Here is a 15,019-nt window from a genome sequence, read left to right on the forward strand (position 1 = left end):
GCTCAGATATGAGTAACAGGGTGTAGAGAGCAGGGCTGGTCCAAGCTATCTCGAATGTACCAAAAGATAAATAAAACAGGATTGGATCAGATGGACTGTGAGCCTGGAACCAGCAACACGAAGGGTTTTTGTTCTCTTTCCCTTTGTCTACTGAGTGCTTGAAAGATGTTTGCTTATGATATGATTTAGTTTCACCCTCGCCAATGATTAACCGGGCAGCTCTTGCCACACAGGGTTTCGCCTGGCACATCCACGGTGTTCTGGTCCATCGCTTGGCGCCAGGTCACATCTGGTTGGCAGTGGGGTTGGGCGAGTGGGGTCACAGGCACTTGGGGATAGGGTGGGGGAGCAGGGTTGGTTGTTCGGGTGAAATTTCACACCAGGGTAAGTGCTGGGCTCCGCTTAAGCCTGGGAAATTCACCTCTAGGCAGGGGGGGCTGGCGGGCGGTCTTGGCACCACTTGCATCCCATTTACACCCATGCCAAGGAAGCAAAGGATTCTGGGATTCCCAGCCATGGGTGTAGTGGTACCGTGGTGTTGCGCTGGGCTTCTGCCCTGGGTGAAATCCCCCAAGGGCCATCAGAGCAATCATCCGTCTCCCCTCCGCCTCCCCAGTGCATCCCTGCCTCTCAGCGTGAGCGTCTGATGCCTAAAAGCCTAACGCAGAGTGACAAGCCCTCCAGGGCGCTGCTGGGCCAGGGCATATGGCAGTTGGCATCCCCTCCACTGCATGGCATGACCCAGAAAAGCAGCCATCTCCGCATCAGGGAACTGAACAGCACTGACAAACCTAGCTGTGGGGAAATTAACACAGTCAGGGCAGTCGCTGGAGGAAGACTTGTCCGCAGCAGGAGCCTCCTTTGTTCTGTTTGGGGTCTTGTCCTGCTCTCGTAACTAGGGTCTGAGCGCCGCCCAGGCATGTCCTAAGTGACGTGTACTGTGTTTAAGGGCTGGGGCTGCGACCTTCGAAAGGAGAGTTAATCGCCAAATCAGCGCTTCTCACAAGGGCAAGGAGAGAGCGCGACTGTCAGAGTCGTAGGCAGCGCGGCCTAGGGGTTAGAGCTGGATGGGGCTGGGGAGCCAGAATGCCTGGGTTGTAGTCACAGCTCTAGCAGGGAGTGTCTAACAGCGCAAGCAGGGCTGGCAGCATTGAGTCCGGGCAGGGGTCAAGGGCTCAATAATGTGTGGAAGTGAACAAGACAAGTTCTTCCCAGACTGGGCTCTGCAGGTGGGAGCTGGGATTTCCCCTCATCCCACTCAGGATCATCTCCCAGGTCCCCCTGAGATTCCCCCACTGACCCAAGATCAGCTCCCAGGCCCCCCTGAGATTCCCCCCCAGGATCAGCTCCCAGGTTTCTCTGTATCTTTGCTCATGTGGGAAGGAAGGTGGGAGAGAGACTGACTTAGCCAGGGAATGAAGCTTTTTTCTCCAAAGATCCATCAGATCCCAGACAAGCGACAATTTCTGCCCCCGGCCAGAGGCTCCAGCTAACAAGCCACAAAGGGCCAGGAAGAAAGGAAGGGTGAAAGGGGAAAACATCTGGCCGTCTAGGATTCAGTCTAAACAAATGCCCCCACCCCTCCCCATTTCCTTAACCTCCAGGAGCAGATGTGGCCGCATTCCCTCTTTGCCTGCACCTCTCTTGCGTCACCAACCCAGCACCTCTCGGCCTGGAGGCCCAGTGCTAGGAAATGCCTTTGGCCTGAGGTCAGGGACTAGGATGCGGGGAACGTTAAGGGGCCGGGGCCCTGCAGCTGCGAGGTTACATAGAGCAGAGGCAGACGTTCATGCTCCGATGGGCAGGGGAGGGAGCGGCCTGCATTATTCAGCAGCCGGCAGCATGGAGCAAAGACAGCTTCCACCGGTGGCTGGGTGGACGTGAGGAGAGGAAGGAAGGGGTTAACGAGTGCATCAGCTATCCAGGGAATGAATTGCAAGCAGGGGCAAACTTAAGGTGTTTAGAAAAGATCTGACTGGAGCAGAGGGGCAACTCGCCAAGGATAGGGGAGAATCAGGCATGTCGTTTATGAAACCTGTTCTGTTTGACCGGTCTGCCTACGTGTGCCAATCCCTTGGGCTTAACAGTCTGTCCCACCTTGTAGTTCACAGTGACACTCCAAGTACCTTTTCCTGCCCTGAAGAAGAGCTCTTGAAAGCTTGTCTCTTCCACAAGCAGGAGTTGGTCCCATAAAAGATATCTCTTAATCCCCCGCCCCTTCGCTCTCATTTCTATCGATCTCGCTGATCACCGGCCTCAAGAGCTCAATCATCCCATATCCGGTCTCCCAGAAAAATCACACAATTGGCTTAAAAACGATGAGATTTTGTTTAAAAATGAATTTTGGTTACTTTTGATTTGCCTTCTGGTTAGTGAGCCGCTGGGGGGCACACAGGGTGTGTGCTCAAGCTTTCCTCCAAAAGCATGAAGGTTAAAAAATGACTTTTAAAAAAAGGAGATTCTCCCCTAATCCCCTGATTCCAGGCGCTGGAGCTTTAGGAGAAACATGAGGTGTTGAGAGAGTTGGCAACACTGTATCGATCTCTCTATATCATCTTCTCCACACGATACAAGTGGAGATTGCTTGCTTGCTTGCTTGCTTGCTTGCTTTCTTCTTTTTCTTTCAGAGACCCTGATGAACTCAGTCTAACACTGTTTTACCATCTCCTTCCCCCGCCCCCGGTGAATGTTATTCCCATTCATACATTAACTATTTATTGATTATTTAAAAATCTGTTCTATTGGGATGCCCTCTTTAGCAGATGCCTGGTGGAAGTGGAGGAGGATGTACGTGGGGGGCTGGGCCGGAAGGCTATATCAAGGTCACAACTTCTAAAGCTATGGTTCCCCAGTTTAGAGCCAGATTTTAATACTTTGTTTTTGTAACTTTCTGCTAAGTAGTGTCCTACTGCACAATTGAGGTCAATGGGCCCACTGGCTGCGTGAGGCATTGTGTCCAGCATGAGGAAGATTGTGTGAATACAGTGGAAGGATTGCCTAGTGGTTAGGGCACTGACTTGGGAAGGTGAGGGGTCATTTCTCTGCCACAGACTTCTTGTGTGACCTTGGGTGAGTCACTTAATCTCTGTGGGCCTCAGGCGCCTATCTAGAGAGGAGACAGCATTGCCTAGTGGGTGCAGCCCCAGACTGGGACCCAGCAGTGTTGGGTTCTCTTCTTGGCCCTGCCACTGGGTTGCTGTGTAACCTGGGGCGTGTCACTTCCCATCTCTGTGCCTCAGTTTCACCATCTGCAAAATGGGGATAGTGGTCCTGCCCTCCTCTGTAAAGCCCTTGGAGATCAGCTGATGAAAAGTGCTATGTAAGCGGTAGGTGGTATCTGTACAATGGACATAATTGCATTTCCCTAACTCACGGAGGGTGGGGGTGAAGATAAATCAATGCGTTAGCGATTGGGAGGTGCTCAGATCCTACAGCGCTGGAGGTCCTAGATGTACATAAGACAGATGGGCAGAATCTGACCCTGTAGCCTGCCGTCTGTACAAGAGCAAAGCCTGAAAGAACCGAAGCACCCTGGACGTGACCAGTTTCCCAGCCCTGGGCGTTTCCACATTCCTCCCAGCTCGGTTTATTTACTGTGCAGGTCGCCCCTGGGAGGCATTTCCTGAGTTCTGGTGGAAGCGTCTCCTGCATGGGCTCTGTAGGGACCCAGGTCAGGGCGGCGCTGCCCAGAACGGCACATCCTCCCTTTGTCAGTCCCAGGGATGTCTGGGGAGGGAAGGGTTAGTGCTCTCCAGGTGGCTGAGTCCCTGTGATTTATTGTAAGCGAGGCGAGCAAACACCCCTGGGAAAGGGAACTGGCCCCGTGGCGTGCTGGCACAGGGGAGTTCGGGAGGGGAAATTCCCACCCAAACCGCTTGTTCCCTGCCACTGAGCGCTGCCACTCCCCTTCCCGGAGAGCCTTGTATCTCCTTCGCTCTGCTCCCGCAGCTCCCAGACCTCTAACAGCCAGGAGCTGGGGGGTGGGGAGGTGTCACCCAACAGCCCCACTGCTTTGTTCTCCACTGCAGGTTGTGGGGGCTGGCTCCTGGGGGCGGGGCATAGCAAGCCAGGTCAGCTAGGCCCTGGAATGGGGGGGTAGGCCACACAATTTAGCCCCATTCCTCTGTGCTTGGGACTTATCCACTGGCACCCACCCAATCCCTCTGGCCTCTGCTGCTGGGCCAGCAGGTTGTGGGATCGTGGGGCCCGGTGGTGCCAGCCGCCTCTCACCCAGCCTGCGGGGCGGGGCTGATTAAATGGCAGGGGAGGTGTTTGCCAAGTGCTGATTTAGCTTATCAGCCCCTCACACTGTGATAAGGGGGTTGGGGCTGCGCACACGGGAGGCAGAGAGCCGGGATCTGGGCGGTGGTTCCCTGTGCTCTCGATCCCAATCCCAGCTCCGGGGCCCTGCAGACTGGAGGAGGGTTGGGCTGCATTAGCCGCCCCTGGTTTGGTTTTCTGTGTGCCTTTGTGTGACGGTGACCAGGAACGAATAGAACTGGCTGGGCCAGCGTCCCCCGCACGGCTCTGCCAGAGCTCCTTGCACAGTGCAGACCCCCAGCCCCTGTTACCCCAGCCCTGCCAGCGTCCCTGAATCCCGACCCACAGCCCCTTGTTATCACAGCCCTGGGCTCCCCGACGACCCCCAGCCCTGCTGATGCTGCTCAATCCCGACCTCCCATCCCGCTGTTATCTCCGCCCTGAGCTCCCCCCTCCCACACAGCTCTGCCAATGTCCCTAAATCTCAATCCCCAGCTGCCTGCTCTCCCTGCCTCCCTCAGGTGGGGGCTGCCATTTGGGCCCCACTGTGTGCACCCTGCGGACTGCCCCGAGGCCGTCACCAGGCCTGAAGTTGAGACCGAGGTCACGCCTGGCCCTGGCTCTCGCTAAGGTGGAGCTAAGGGCAGAGCGTGACCCCAGCATCACACCCAGCCCCCCCCAAGGCCGCACGCGGGCACAGAGGGAGCCGAACGCCTCTGGCTGCTTTTCAGGTGAAGAACGTTGCAGAGGGGGCCAGCATGCACGATGAGATGGCCACGCTGGCCTACTCTGAGAAGCCAATGAGCCCTGTCAACGCCCCGGCCAGCGCCTACGGCTACCCGCGCACGGAGAACGGCTACTATGCCCCCGAGGCCTACAACCCCAGAAGGTGAGTCCGTCCCAAGGGCTGGGAACCCAGGGTCCCTTTGTATCCAGATCTCCCACCCGGGCCTCCGGCAGACTCTTCCCCCCAGCTCAGCTGGGCTCACGGTGCTCGGGAGCCACTGGTTTGACGAAGTAACGTGCCCAGTGGGTCTAGTGGTTAGAGCCCAGGGCTCGGACTCATTGGGTTCAGGGCACAGCTCTGTGGGACCTTGGGCAAGGCCCTGCGTCTCCCTGGGCCTCATTTCCCAGACATCTGCAGACTGGAGGATAACGGTCTGGGGCTGTGAGCTCTGGGGCAGGGGCTGTCTCTCACTGCGTGTCTGGGCAGCAGCCGGCCCGGCGGCGTCCTGAGCTCACGCTGCTTTGCTGCTGCTGGTAGAAAAAGGTGTCCAAACCGATAACGGTGCCCATGCGGGGAGCGCGCTCCCGGTTTCACTCAGACCTGCCGCCTTCCCATGCTGCCAGCCCCCGGTCACCCGCAGGAGCTGGGGCGCTCTAGCCCAGGGGTTCCCCCGTGTCCCGCCTGGATGGATGAGCAGTTTGGGGAGGTCTCAGGCTGAGAATCCCGGCTCTAGGCTGAGCCCCGTGTCCACACACAGCCCTCCCAGCTCTCCTGCCCGTGTGGTCAGCGATCAGCCCGCCAGGACCTTCAGCACCAGCACCCTGGAGGAGAGGGGGAGGGAGAGCTCCAGCAAGCCCGCCGCCCGGCGTGGGAGGAGGAGGAGGCGCAACCCCGAGCTGGACGAGTCCCAGTACGAGACGGACTACACCACAGCCATGGAGTCCAGCGACGAGCGGGACAAGGACGAGTGGGGCAGGTGAGGGGCTCGCTCTCCCCGGCGCGTCCATCAGTGACCCCTGGCTGCCTCTGCAGGGCCGCATCTACTGGGGCCGTCCAGCGCCAGAGATCGCTGCTGTTAACATCAGAGGCTGACCCATGGCCCTGCAAAGTCATGCACATTGGAAAACACAATCCCAACTATACACATAAAATGCTGGGGTCTAAATTAGCTGAAGAGAGAGATCTTGGAGTCATTGTGGATAGTTCTCTGAAAACATCCACTCAATGTGCAGCGGCCGTCAAAAAAGCCAACAGAGTGTTGGGCATCATTAGGAAAGGGAGAGATAATAAGACAGAAAATATCATGTTGCCTCTGTATAAATCCCTGGTAAGCCCACAGCTTGAATACTGCGTGCAGATGTGGTCACCACATCTCAAAAAAGATGTATTGGGATTGGGAAAGGTTCAGAAAAGGGCAACAAGAATGATGAGGGGCACGGAACAGCTGCCATATGAGAAGAGATTAATAAGACTGGAACTTTTCAGCTTGGAAAAGAGACGACCAAGGGGGGTATGATAGAGGTCTATAAAATCATGGCTGGTGTGGAGAAAGTAAATAAGGAAGTGTTACTGACTGCTTCTTATAACACATGAACTAGGGGTCACCGAATGAAATTAACAGGCAGCAGGGTTAAAACAAACAAACAGAAGTATTTTGTCACCCAACGCACAGCCATCCTGTGGAACTCCTTGCCAGAGGATGTTGTGAAGGCCAAGCCCATAACAGGGTTCAAAAAAGAACAGATAAACTCATGGAGGACAGGTCCATCAATGGCAATTAGCCAGGCTGGGCAGGGATGGTGTCTCTAGCCTCTGTTTGCCAGAAGCTGGGAGTGGGTGACTGGATGGGTCACTTGATGATTCCCTGTTTTGTTCATTCGCTCTGGGGCACCTGGCATTGTCTGCTGTCAGAAGACAAGATACTGGGCCAGATGGACCTTTGGTCTGACCCACTATGGCCGTTCTTATGGTCTTATGTTATGCCATGCAGCTGGACCAGGATGGGGATCCAGGCTGCCCCATTTGGCCTGTGGGGGAGGGCTACTCCATGGGAGGCGGGAGGGGGATCTGGTCACGCCAGCTTCACTGACATTTTGACACGGTGTGCTGGCATCCCGATGTGATGTCATTGTCACGGCGATGACCTCATGCAGTGATGTCACCATGTGCCATGGCAGCAGCATCTGGGGGACGCCTGCATTCCTCCCCCGTCAGACAGGCTGGTGACATGGCCCTCCTGTAATTCCAGTAGGCACCTGCCAGCTCCCTGGATGTGGATGCAAGAACAACGCTGCATGGAAATAAATTGCAATGATTTGGGGGTGCAGGGGAGAGGGGCTCCAAACTCGAGGCACCTTGAACCTGGTTCCCAGAGACTCGGCCCTTCAGCCCCAGAGCACCCCACCCCCCGTTGAGTCCCCAGTTTAATCTCTCTCTCTCCCTCTCCTCCTGCCGGGCAGCGTGTACCCCCCAATCACCTCGGACAGCATTCGCCAGGAATACAAGCAGGAGTTCGATGCTGACCTCAAGCACTACAAGCAGCTGTGTGCCGAGATGGACGACATCAACGACCAGTTGAACCAGCTCAGCAAGCAGCTGGACGGCTTGTCGGAGGACAGCCCGCAGTACCAGGTCAGTGCGGGGCCAGGCTGGGGCTGTGCTTTACCGACTGACACGGAGTCTGTAGGGGTTGTATCACAGTAGCCCCTCTAGGGCTCAGCAGAGCTCAGGGTCCCGTTGTGCCTGGCGCTGCACAGACCCCAAGAGCCCGGCCCGACTCCGAAGCGCTCACAGGCTCAACAGACAAAGGGGGTGTTGTCGCCACATTTTGCAGCCAGGGAACTGAGAACCAGAGAGATTCAGTGGCAGAGGCAGGAACTGAGTTTAGGTCTCCTGATTCCCAGCCCAGTGCCTTATCTACAGGGCATCCTTCCTGCTACTTCACCCCCCTGCAGAGGGGCCAGCACCGAGCTGGAGCCCCACTCAAGGGGGATGTAGGTCTCATCTGAAAGCTGATGCTCATCTGTTTTGTTCAGGGACCCACCCTGCACCTGTGGAAGCTGACAGGAAATTTTGCCCAGTCAGTGGGAGCTGGAAGACATCTCTTCTTCTCCTTCCCTAGCTCCAGCCCCTGCCCAGCCCATCCTGATTCCACCAGCATGCAGTGATGGGCTGCCTTGGGAAGACTGCCTTTCGGCAACGTGGCTGGCTTTCCATACAGTAGCCTGAAAGGGTTTCTTTGTCAGCCCCCGCCTGGCACCATCACCTGTGCTCCCTCGTTAGGTACACTGCCAAGTGAAGGCTCTGGAATAATTGTCTGCTGTGCACATAACATGGCCCTCTCCTCCTGGTTTTTCTTTTTCAGGGAGTCGCCGAGGAATACAACCGGCTGAAAGATTTAAAACGGGTGAGTCTCCAAAACCCAGCTTGCCTTACCCACTTGCCTCTGTGTTTATTCTGTCTGTCTGGTCTCCCTTAAGGATTTGTGCATCTGTCCATTCCCCTAGCTATTCAAATAGCATCCCATAGTGAGTGTCCTCAGCCAAGGGCTTAGCCATTCAGCATTTCCCACTTCAGCAGCCTTAGAACTTGTCTACACACGCAAGCGGCACCGGCTTAACTTAAATCGCTTTCCAACCCAGACATGGTTAAACCACTGAAAGCCCCTATGTGCAGGTATGGATATCGGTTTGAATCTAGTTCTGTCGGTTTAGCTGAATGCCTGTCAATTTTCCTAGGTGAACGAAATCATCAGAGTGAGGCTTAAACTGATTTCAGGGTGTCCGCACACAATGTTGCACCAGTTTTATCTGAATGGGTTTAAAATCTCGTGTTGAGTTAGAGCGGGGCAGCTCTGTGCGTGTAGACCAGGCCTGGGATGATTGTCTTTTTTCCCCTTTTCAGTGAATTTGTTGCTCCCATGAAGGGGGCTGGACTGAGAGCCCAGAGCTGGAGTTCTGTGCTTCATCCCAGGGCAGGGGCAGCATAGGGTAACCAGACAGCAAATGTGAAAAATCGGGACAGGAGGTGGGGGGTAATAGGAGCCTATATTAAAAAAAAGACCCAAAAATCGGGACTGTCCCTATAAAATCAGGACATCTGGTCACCCTAGGGCAGCGTGGCTTTAGTGCGTGTGTAGCCAGCGATGTAACCGATCCCAGAGCTGGAAGGCGCCGGCTAGGGGTGGGAGGTTAGCTCCGCTCTCTGTGCCCGATCCTGAGCATTGCTGTGTACATGCCGTTCTCACTGAAGTCAGTGGGAGCCGCACCCCCCAGAATCAGGCCCCCATTCCCTAGTCTGGGCTGGGGCGGGGGGGAAAGTCCCATGCAGTGTGTGTTTTTGTGACAGCCACCCTCTTGGCTGTCATAAGGGGGATTGAACTGGGGACCTCCGGAGCTAAACGTAGGAGCTGCTACAGCTTGAGTGAAAGCTCCCTGGGTGGAGGGGAGGCGGGCGGGCATTGTAACAACTCCTGTCCTCACTCCAAGGGGGCCTGTAACACACACCCACCAGTGGGTTACACTCTGTAATGTGGAGACCGGTCATCTAGGACCCAGGCGATGAACGTGCTTGACATGGCCCAGGAGCCATCAGCTGGTTAAAAACTGCCAATCCCTCCGTACCTGGGTCAGAGTCAAACGCGTGACCTGGAGTGCAATGCCCTGCCACCCTTCGCGGTGCCCCTGAGCTGGCTGGTTTGGTGTTAGATTACGCTCTGTGGCACAGCTTGAAATCCAACATGCTTCAGTGAGCTGAGACGGAGGAAAAACACCTCCTGCTTTCAGAGTTGTCTAGACGGCACCGTCCGGTGCCAGCCTTGCCCTCCTACAGCCTGCGGCACGGCCAGGGGGCCTTCTTCACTCAGCCGATCTGCTCTCCGCTCTGGGGACCTGGCAGGCCTGCGGAGCTCACTGGTTTTGGATTAAGAACAGGAGGACTTGTGGCACCTTAGAGACTAACCAATTTATTGGAGCATAAGCTTTCGTGAGCTACAGCTCACAGACTAACACGGCTGCTACTCTGAAACCTGGCTTTGGATTATTCCCTTGAGCCTCGCAGAGCCAGCCCAGTGGCATGAGGGGGTTCCATTGGGGTTCATACATCCCAAAGGACAGCTTAGTTCCAGTTGCGAAATCTTTATTAGCGGGGAGCGTGCACGAGGCAAGAAGAAACCCAGCACGCCTCTGGGATCCCGGGTTGCTTTTGCAGCACAGGCCGCAAAGGATAAAAAATCTCTCTGTTCACTTGCAAAGGGAGGGGGTCTAAGCTGGGATCACAGTCAACACGTGGGGCTTGAACTCAGAACCTTGAACATTAAATACCAGATTTTCAAAGGGGACCAGCACTCATTTAAGCACTGAAGGGAGCAGTTCCATTGGGTGCTGAGCATTTTCTTAAATCTGGCCTCAGTTGTGGGCACTGAGCCCTTGAAAATCTGGCCATGAATTCTTAACATTTGCTCTCCAGAAGCATCAGCCTGTGCCACTTGAGCTAAAAACAGAACTCCATTAGCCGGTAGCAATGGCAGGCTCTTATCTTCTTATGCGGACCAGCCACTAGATGGCGACGCAGAACACTGAACCAGCTCCCACAATGCTTCGTGCTTCCAGAGCACAACTGCATTAAGGAGCCAGAGAGAATGGGCCCCCGTGTTCCCTGCGACGTGATTAACGCCTCCTCGTTTCTTGCTCTCGCTTCAGACTCCTGACTATCAGACAAAGAAAATGGAGAGCAAAGCTCTGCGGAACAAGCTGTTCCACATCAAACGCATGGTGAGCGATTACGATAAGATGAGAGGGTAGCGCGGAAAGCGGAATCCTTTGGAGGGGGAAGAAATTCTGTGTGTGGTCAGCCGACTTCCCTCCGCGAAGCGCTGCAAGAATGCCAAATACCTGGACTAAAAGCAGATTTCTTTTTGCTTTGTACACTCGTTTCAAAAGCAGAATCTCTCTCTCTCTTTGTGCCATTTCCAAACCGAACCCCGACAGGTCTCAGTGAGTGGGGCAAGAGGGCGATTTTTAGAACAGAAATGAAAGTCCAAGGAAGTTTGCGCTCTAGTTTGATTCCGGTGGGCCCTTATCTTGCAATGATCTAAGCAGAAATCCTGGCCCCATTGAAATCAGTGACTTCAGTGAGGCTAGGAGATCATCCTTGGTGCTTAAGTTTACGCAGGCGAGTCATTAATTCAATAGAACTGAGCATTAAGCATGCACCTGCGGTTGCTGCAGCATCGGCCCTTCGGTTTGTACATGTGTGCAGATGTAAATTTGTAAATACGTGGGTGTGTATATAAATTAGCCTCCTGTTTTATATGATCAAAGGGTGAGCCTCTCTGTAGCATGCTCACATGCTGGTCCTGATCCTGCAAGCCCTTACTCGCCCAGGTAGTCCCAGTGAGCTCAGTGGGACATCCCTCGTGAGCGAGGACCCTCGGTGGGTGAAATTCACCTCTGGGCAGAGGGATTTGTACAAGGCCTATGCACCACTGACCCCCCCCGAGCACAGTAGGTGGAATGCTGGCCCCATTGACCTCTGTGGGGCGTGAGCTGTTACTTCAATAGAGCCCGGATTTCACTCCTTTCTGGGGACTTTGTGCTGCATAAGCCTGATGCTGGATCCCTGCCCAGGAAAGGCTTGCAGGATTGGGCCCGTGCTCTCTGGAAAGGCAATTAGCAAGGACTCCCGCTCCCTCTTAGATTACTGTCCTCGTTCCCCGCCATCCCCCGAGTCCCAGTGTGATTCAAAGCCAGGAGCATGGGAGATCCGCAGCTGGAGCTCTGGAACCCAGGCATGTTTCGCACTCCACACCAGCCTGCCGTAAGGAGCCCGTTCTAGCCAGCTGAGGGCGATGGCCTGTCTCCTACCACAGCAGCTGAAATGCGTGCAGTCAAGCTGGGTGTAAACGCAGACCCAAGTTCCAGAGATTGTCCCAGCCCCTCACCTCCTGCCCCGTTCTGCAGACGTGTCCCTCGTGGAGCTGACAACTGAGTTTGGCAGTGGATGCATTTCACCGGGATGAATAATACATAGGGAACTCCTGAGTCACCCAGCGCAGGCAGCTCACACTCCTGACAACTTGACAAGCCAGCAAAAGCCAGGGTTTAGCCGCCCGCCCCCCACCCCCACCAGAGCCCATGCTAGGCATTCTGTGAGGAGATTTCACGCTCGCATGGGCATCCCGGTGCCAATCTTAGAATAGCCCCCACAGCTGCCACGGTTTTATAGCGCGGGACGGCACGGTGCGAACGTCTGAACACAATTTCTTTTAACGCCACCGGCACTTCCTACGCCCGTGTGCTATTCTGTAGGGAACCGGTTATGATGTCTGGGGTTGTTTTTTTTAATAAACTGTATCTATTGGTTTTAAATTTCAGCAGCTTGCTGAAAAATGAAACGCTTCCCCCTTTCGCTCCAGAAGCAGCGTGTGGCTTAAAGAAAAAGAATCTCTGTATGTTTAATGGGCTGCAGCCAGAGGCAGTGAGTGGTTTGGTTTGCTGCTGGCCGGAGCACTATTTGGAGGTAGAAACTGGGCACGGGGAGAGATGACAGCAAGTGCATTTGATGCAGTCCCTGCTGGCCTCCAGCCTGTCCACCCTTTGCTGTCATGACTTTATGCTCCTGACAGCCCATGTGGGAGGTGAGACTCATCACTCCTGGTTTGCCAGACCAGGCAGGACCCAAGGCCCAGAGTGCTGCAGTGACTTGGACGAGGTCATGCGAGGAGTCTGGGGCAGAGACTGAAAAGTGAACCCTAATGTCCCCCAGCTCCAGCCAGTGCTGGAACCACAAGGCCAGCCATGCTCTGCCAGCAATGGGCTGGCAAAGTTCCCACTCCCAGCCCAGGGTTGCATTCTTATAGCTACTTCTTATAGCTGCATTCTTCTAACATGCCTTGCTGGGGGGGAGGACCTTTACATTTGGCAGAGAGAAGCTGCTGGAACCCTGAAGTGGCCATTTGCCTGCTGCCAGCTGCCTCTCGCTCCCTGCCCGTGAGTACTGCTAACCCCAGGTGCTTCCCCTTTCACGCACTGAACAGGGGCAGCCCCTTTCCTAGAGCCCTTTGAGTTCTGCGGGCCAAGCGAGCCAGGACAGGTGCTCCTGGGGCACTCCAATATCTTGGTCACAGTTTGAGAGGGGTTGGTCTGTGGGCACCTTGCTTCCCATTTGGTGCAGGCTGGTGGATTCAGTCCCCTTCCCGCCCGCCCTTCTCCCTGCCGTCTGCTGTCCCACATCACCTGCGTATGCTGAAGACAAGGGTTTCGATGCGCAGTTAGTGTCTGGTAAGGTCAGCTAGCAGCTGGGCCTGGAGAGGACTCGTTAGAACCACGTGACCAGCCCTTATGTTGCCCACGCTTGGGATTTTTATTGTGGAGCTCCCCTGGCTCGGGGTTTTTCTTAAAGCACCAGCACCTGGAGGCATGGGATTCGTGAGCAGCTCAGTGTTTGGTTTCAAGAGAGAAGCTTTTAACCCTGGTGGTTGCAGAGAAATAGCTTGAAAATCATGACCACTAAAGGCTCAAAAAAACAGAAAGGAAATTAAAAAATAAATAAATAATCCTCCCCCCCAAATGTATTGTTCTGTGAAAGCTCCTGATTATCTTTAGCTAATCTTGTGATTTCTGGGAGCAGCGGGGTGATGCATGGCACATGCTGCTCGTCCTCTCAGGCCCGTAGATGCTGCCAGAGCTTTAAGCCGGACGAGGGCCTGCTGCGCTTTGCCCCATGGGCTCGTTGAATGGGGGTGGTTACCGTATCTTGGGGGCTGTGATGGTATGCAGTGTGCAGTGGCACTGCAATCCACGGGGCTGGCTCTCAGCTGAAATCACTGGGGCTCTGTATGGCCCTAAGGGTCAGCCCTGCAGTTCTTGGTGCAAGCCTGAGCCCAGGGATTGAATCCCCCACCCCAGCTGAAAACCCCTTGGTTGCACAAGGTGCTCTGCTTGCCTGACTCCAAGGGCCTTTCCTCTGTGTGGTTATCACACTCCCACCCCCACTCCCACTCCCAAGAACAGGGCTCTGGGTTTGCCCGCCAGATCCCTCCTCAAGCTGCTGCACTTAATTCTCCATGTCCTAAAGCTGTTCTACACTGTGAAACTGCTGCTGCGTTCCACCCCAGACCTGGCTGCCAGGGCGTGGCGGTGTGGGAAGGGCTTTGAGCTGCTTGCCGCGTGAACTATTTTCTATAAAATATTTAAAACCCCAGGACCCTTCTTGCCCAGATGGCTTCTGAAAAGTTACTTTAGTCCTAATCCCGCTGAAGGAACTGGGAGCCTGAACTCTGGCTGCATTTTAATCCTCAATCTTTGACCAATTTTACTGCAAAGGCCCCAGGTCCATGGTATGGTTTAGTCACCAGCACGATTACACCCCTGAATTAAGTGCAAGAAAGCGTGGGTCTGGGGGAGGGTCTTGTCACCCTCCCCCAGACACCTACGTATAATGGTTGCATTAAATGGCCTTGACTTGTCTTTTCGATGGCCCTGCACCTCGTGTGCACGTTTACACAAGGGCAAAGTAGGGAGGATTTTACACCCAATGAAAAGTTGTTTTACCCCTACATCCCACTGCTGTCAGGGCCTGCGCAAGGTGTAGTGGTGAATTAGGCCCAAACCCCTTTACAGACAGGGTGGGCTACACAGAGAGGCTAATCCGGGGCACTGCCTGATGGAACTAGATTGATCATCACGTTAAAACCCAGCCCCAGCACAGAGGCCCAGAGAGCGTTGGCTGGGGGAGTAAGGGGTTTGGGGGCCCTCTAATACAGAATGCTCCTGTAACACCATCCCTGCCCCTAGCAGCTCAATTCCTCTCTGGGGTTAGGCATGGACATGTTAGATTTGATTTGGTAAATGTCAGGAAACAGCAATTTACCTGCCCGCGCGCACACCCAACCCAACAAAACAATATTCCCATTGATCATCGCAATTCCCAGGTAAGCAGAACAAGCCCCACGCTGCCTGAGAGCGGCGGACGTAGGATTGTTAACATGTCACTTGGGAAATGACAGTGGAATCTAACTAGCAAAGGCAGAGA

At 54.8% G+C, this 15,019-nt stretch overlaps 1 protein-coding gene across 3 annotated transcripts in view; it reads left to right on the plus strand.

The window, feature by feature from the left end:
• The window catches only part of LOC102938809 (occludin), a 33,777-nt gene extending 21,656 nt beyond the window's left edge, over positions 1-12,121 (plus strand). For 2 of the 3 annotated variants that reach the window (XM_037885994.2, XM_037885995.2), the window contains exons 4-8: positions 4,992-5,149; positions 5,745-5,963; positions 7,447-7,618; positions 8,352-8,393; positions 10,687-12,121. In XM_037885994.2, coding sequence (XP_037741922.1) covers positions 4,992-5,149; positions 5,745-5,963; positions 7,447-7,618; positions 8,352-8,393; positions 10,687-10,788 — 693 coding nt within the window. In that variant the 3' untranslated portion in view covers positions 10,789-12,121. The remainder of the gene's footprint in view (positions 1-4,991; positions 5,150-5,744; positions 5,964-7,446; positions 7,619-8,351; positions 8,394-10,686) is intronic. The other variant, XM_043536157.1, reaches the window with a different exon arrangement.
• The last annotated feature ends 2,898 nt before the right edge of the window (positions 12,122-15,019 follow it).

The sequence above is a fragment of the Chelonia mydas genome, chromosome 25 (genome assembly GCF_015237465.2).
Source record: "Chelonia mydas isolate rCheMyd1 chromosome 25, rCheMyd1.pri.v2, whole genome shotgun sequence".
NCBI lineage: Eukaryota > Metazoa > Chordata > Testudines > Cheloniidae > Chelonia > Chelonia mydas.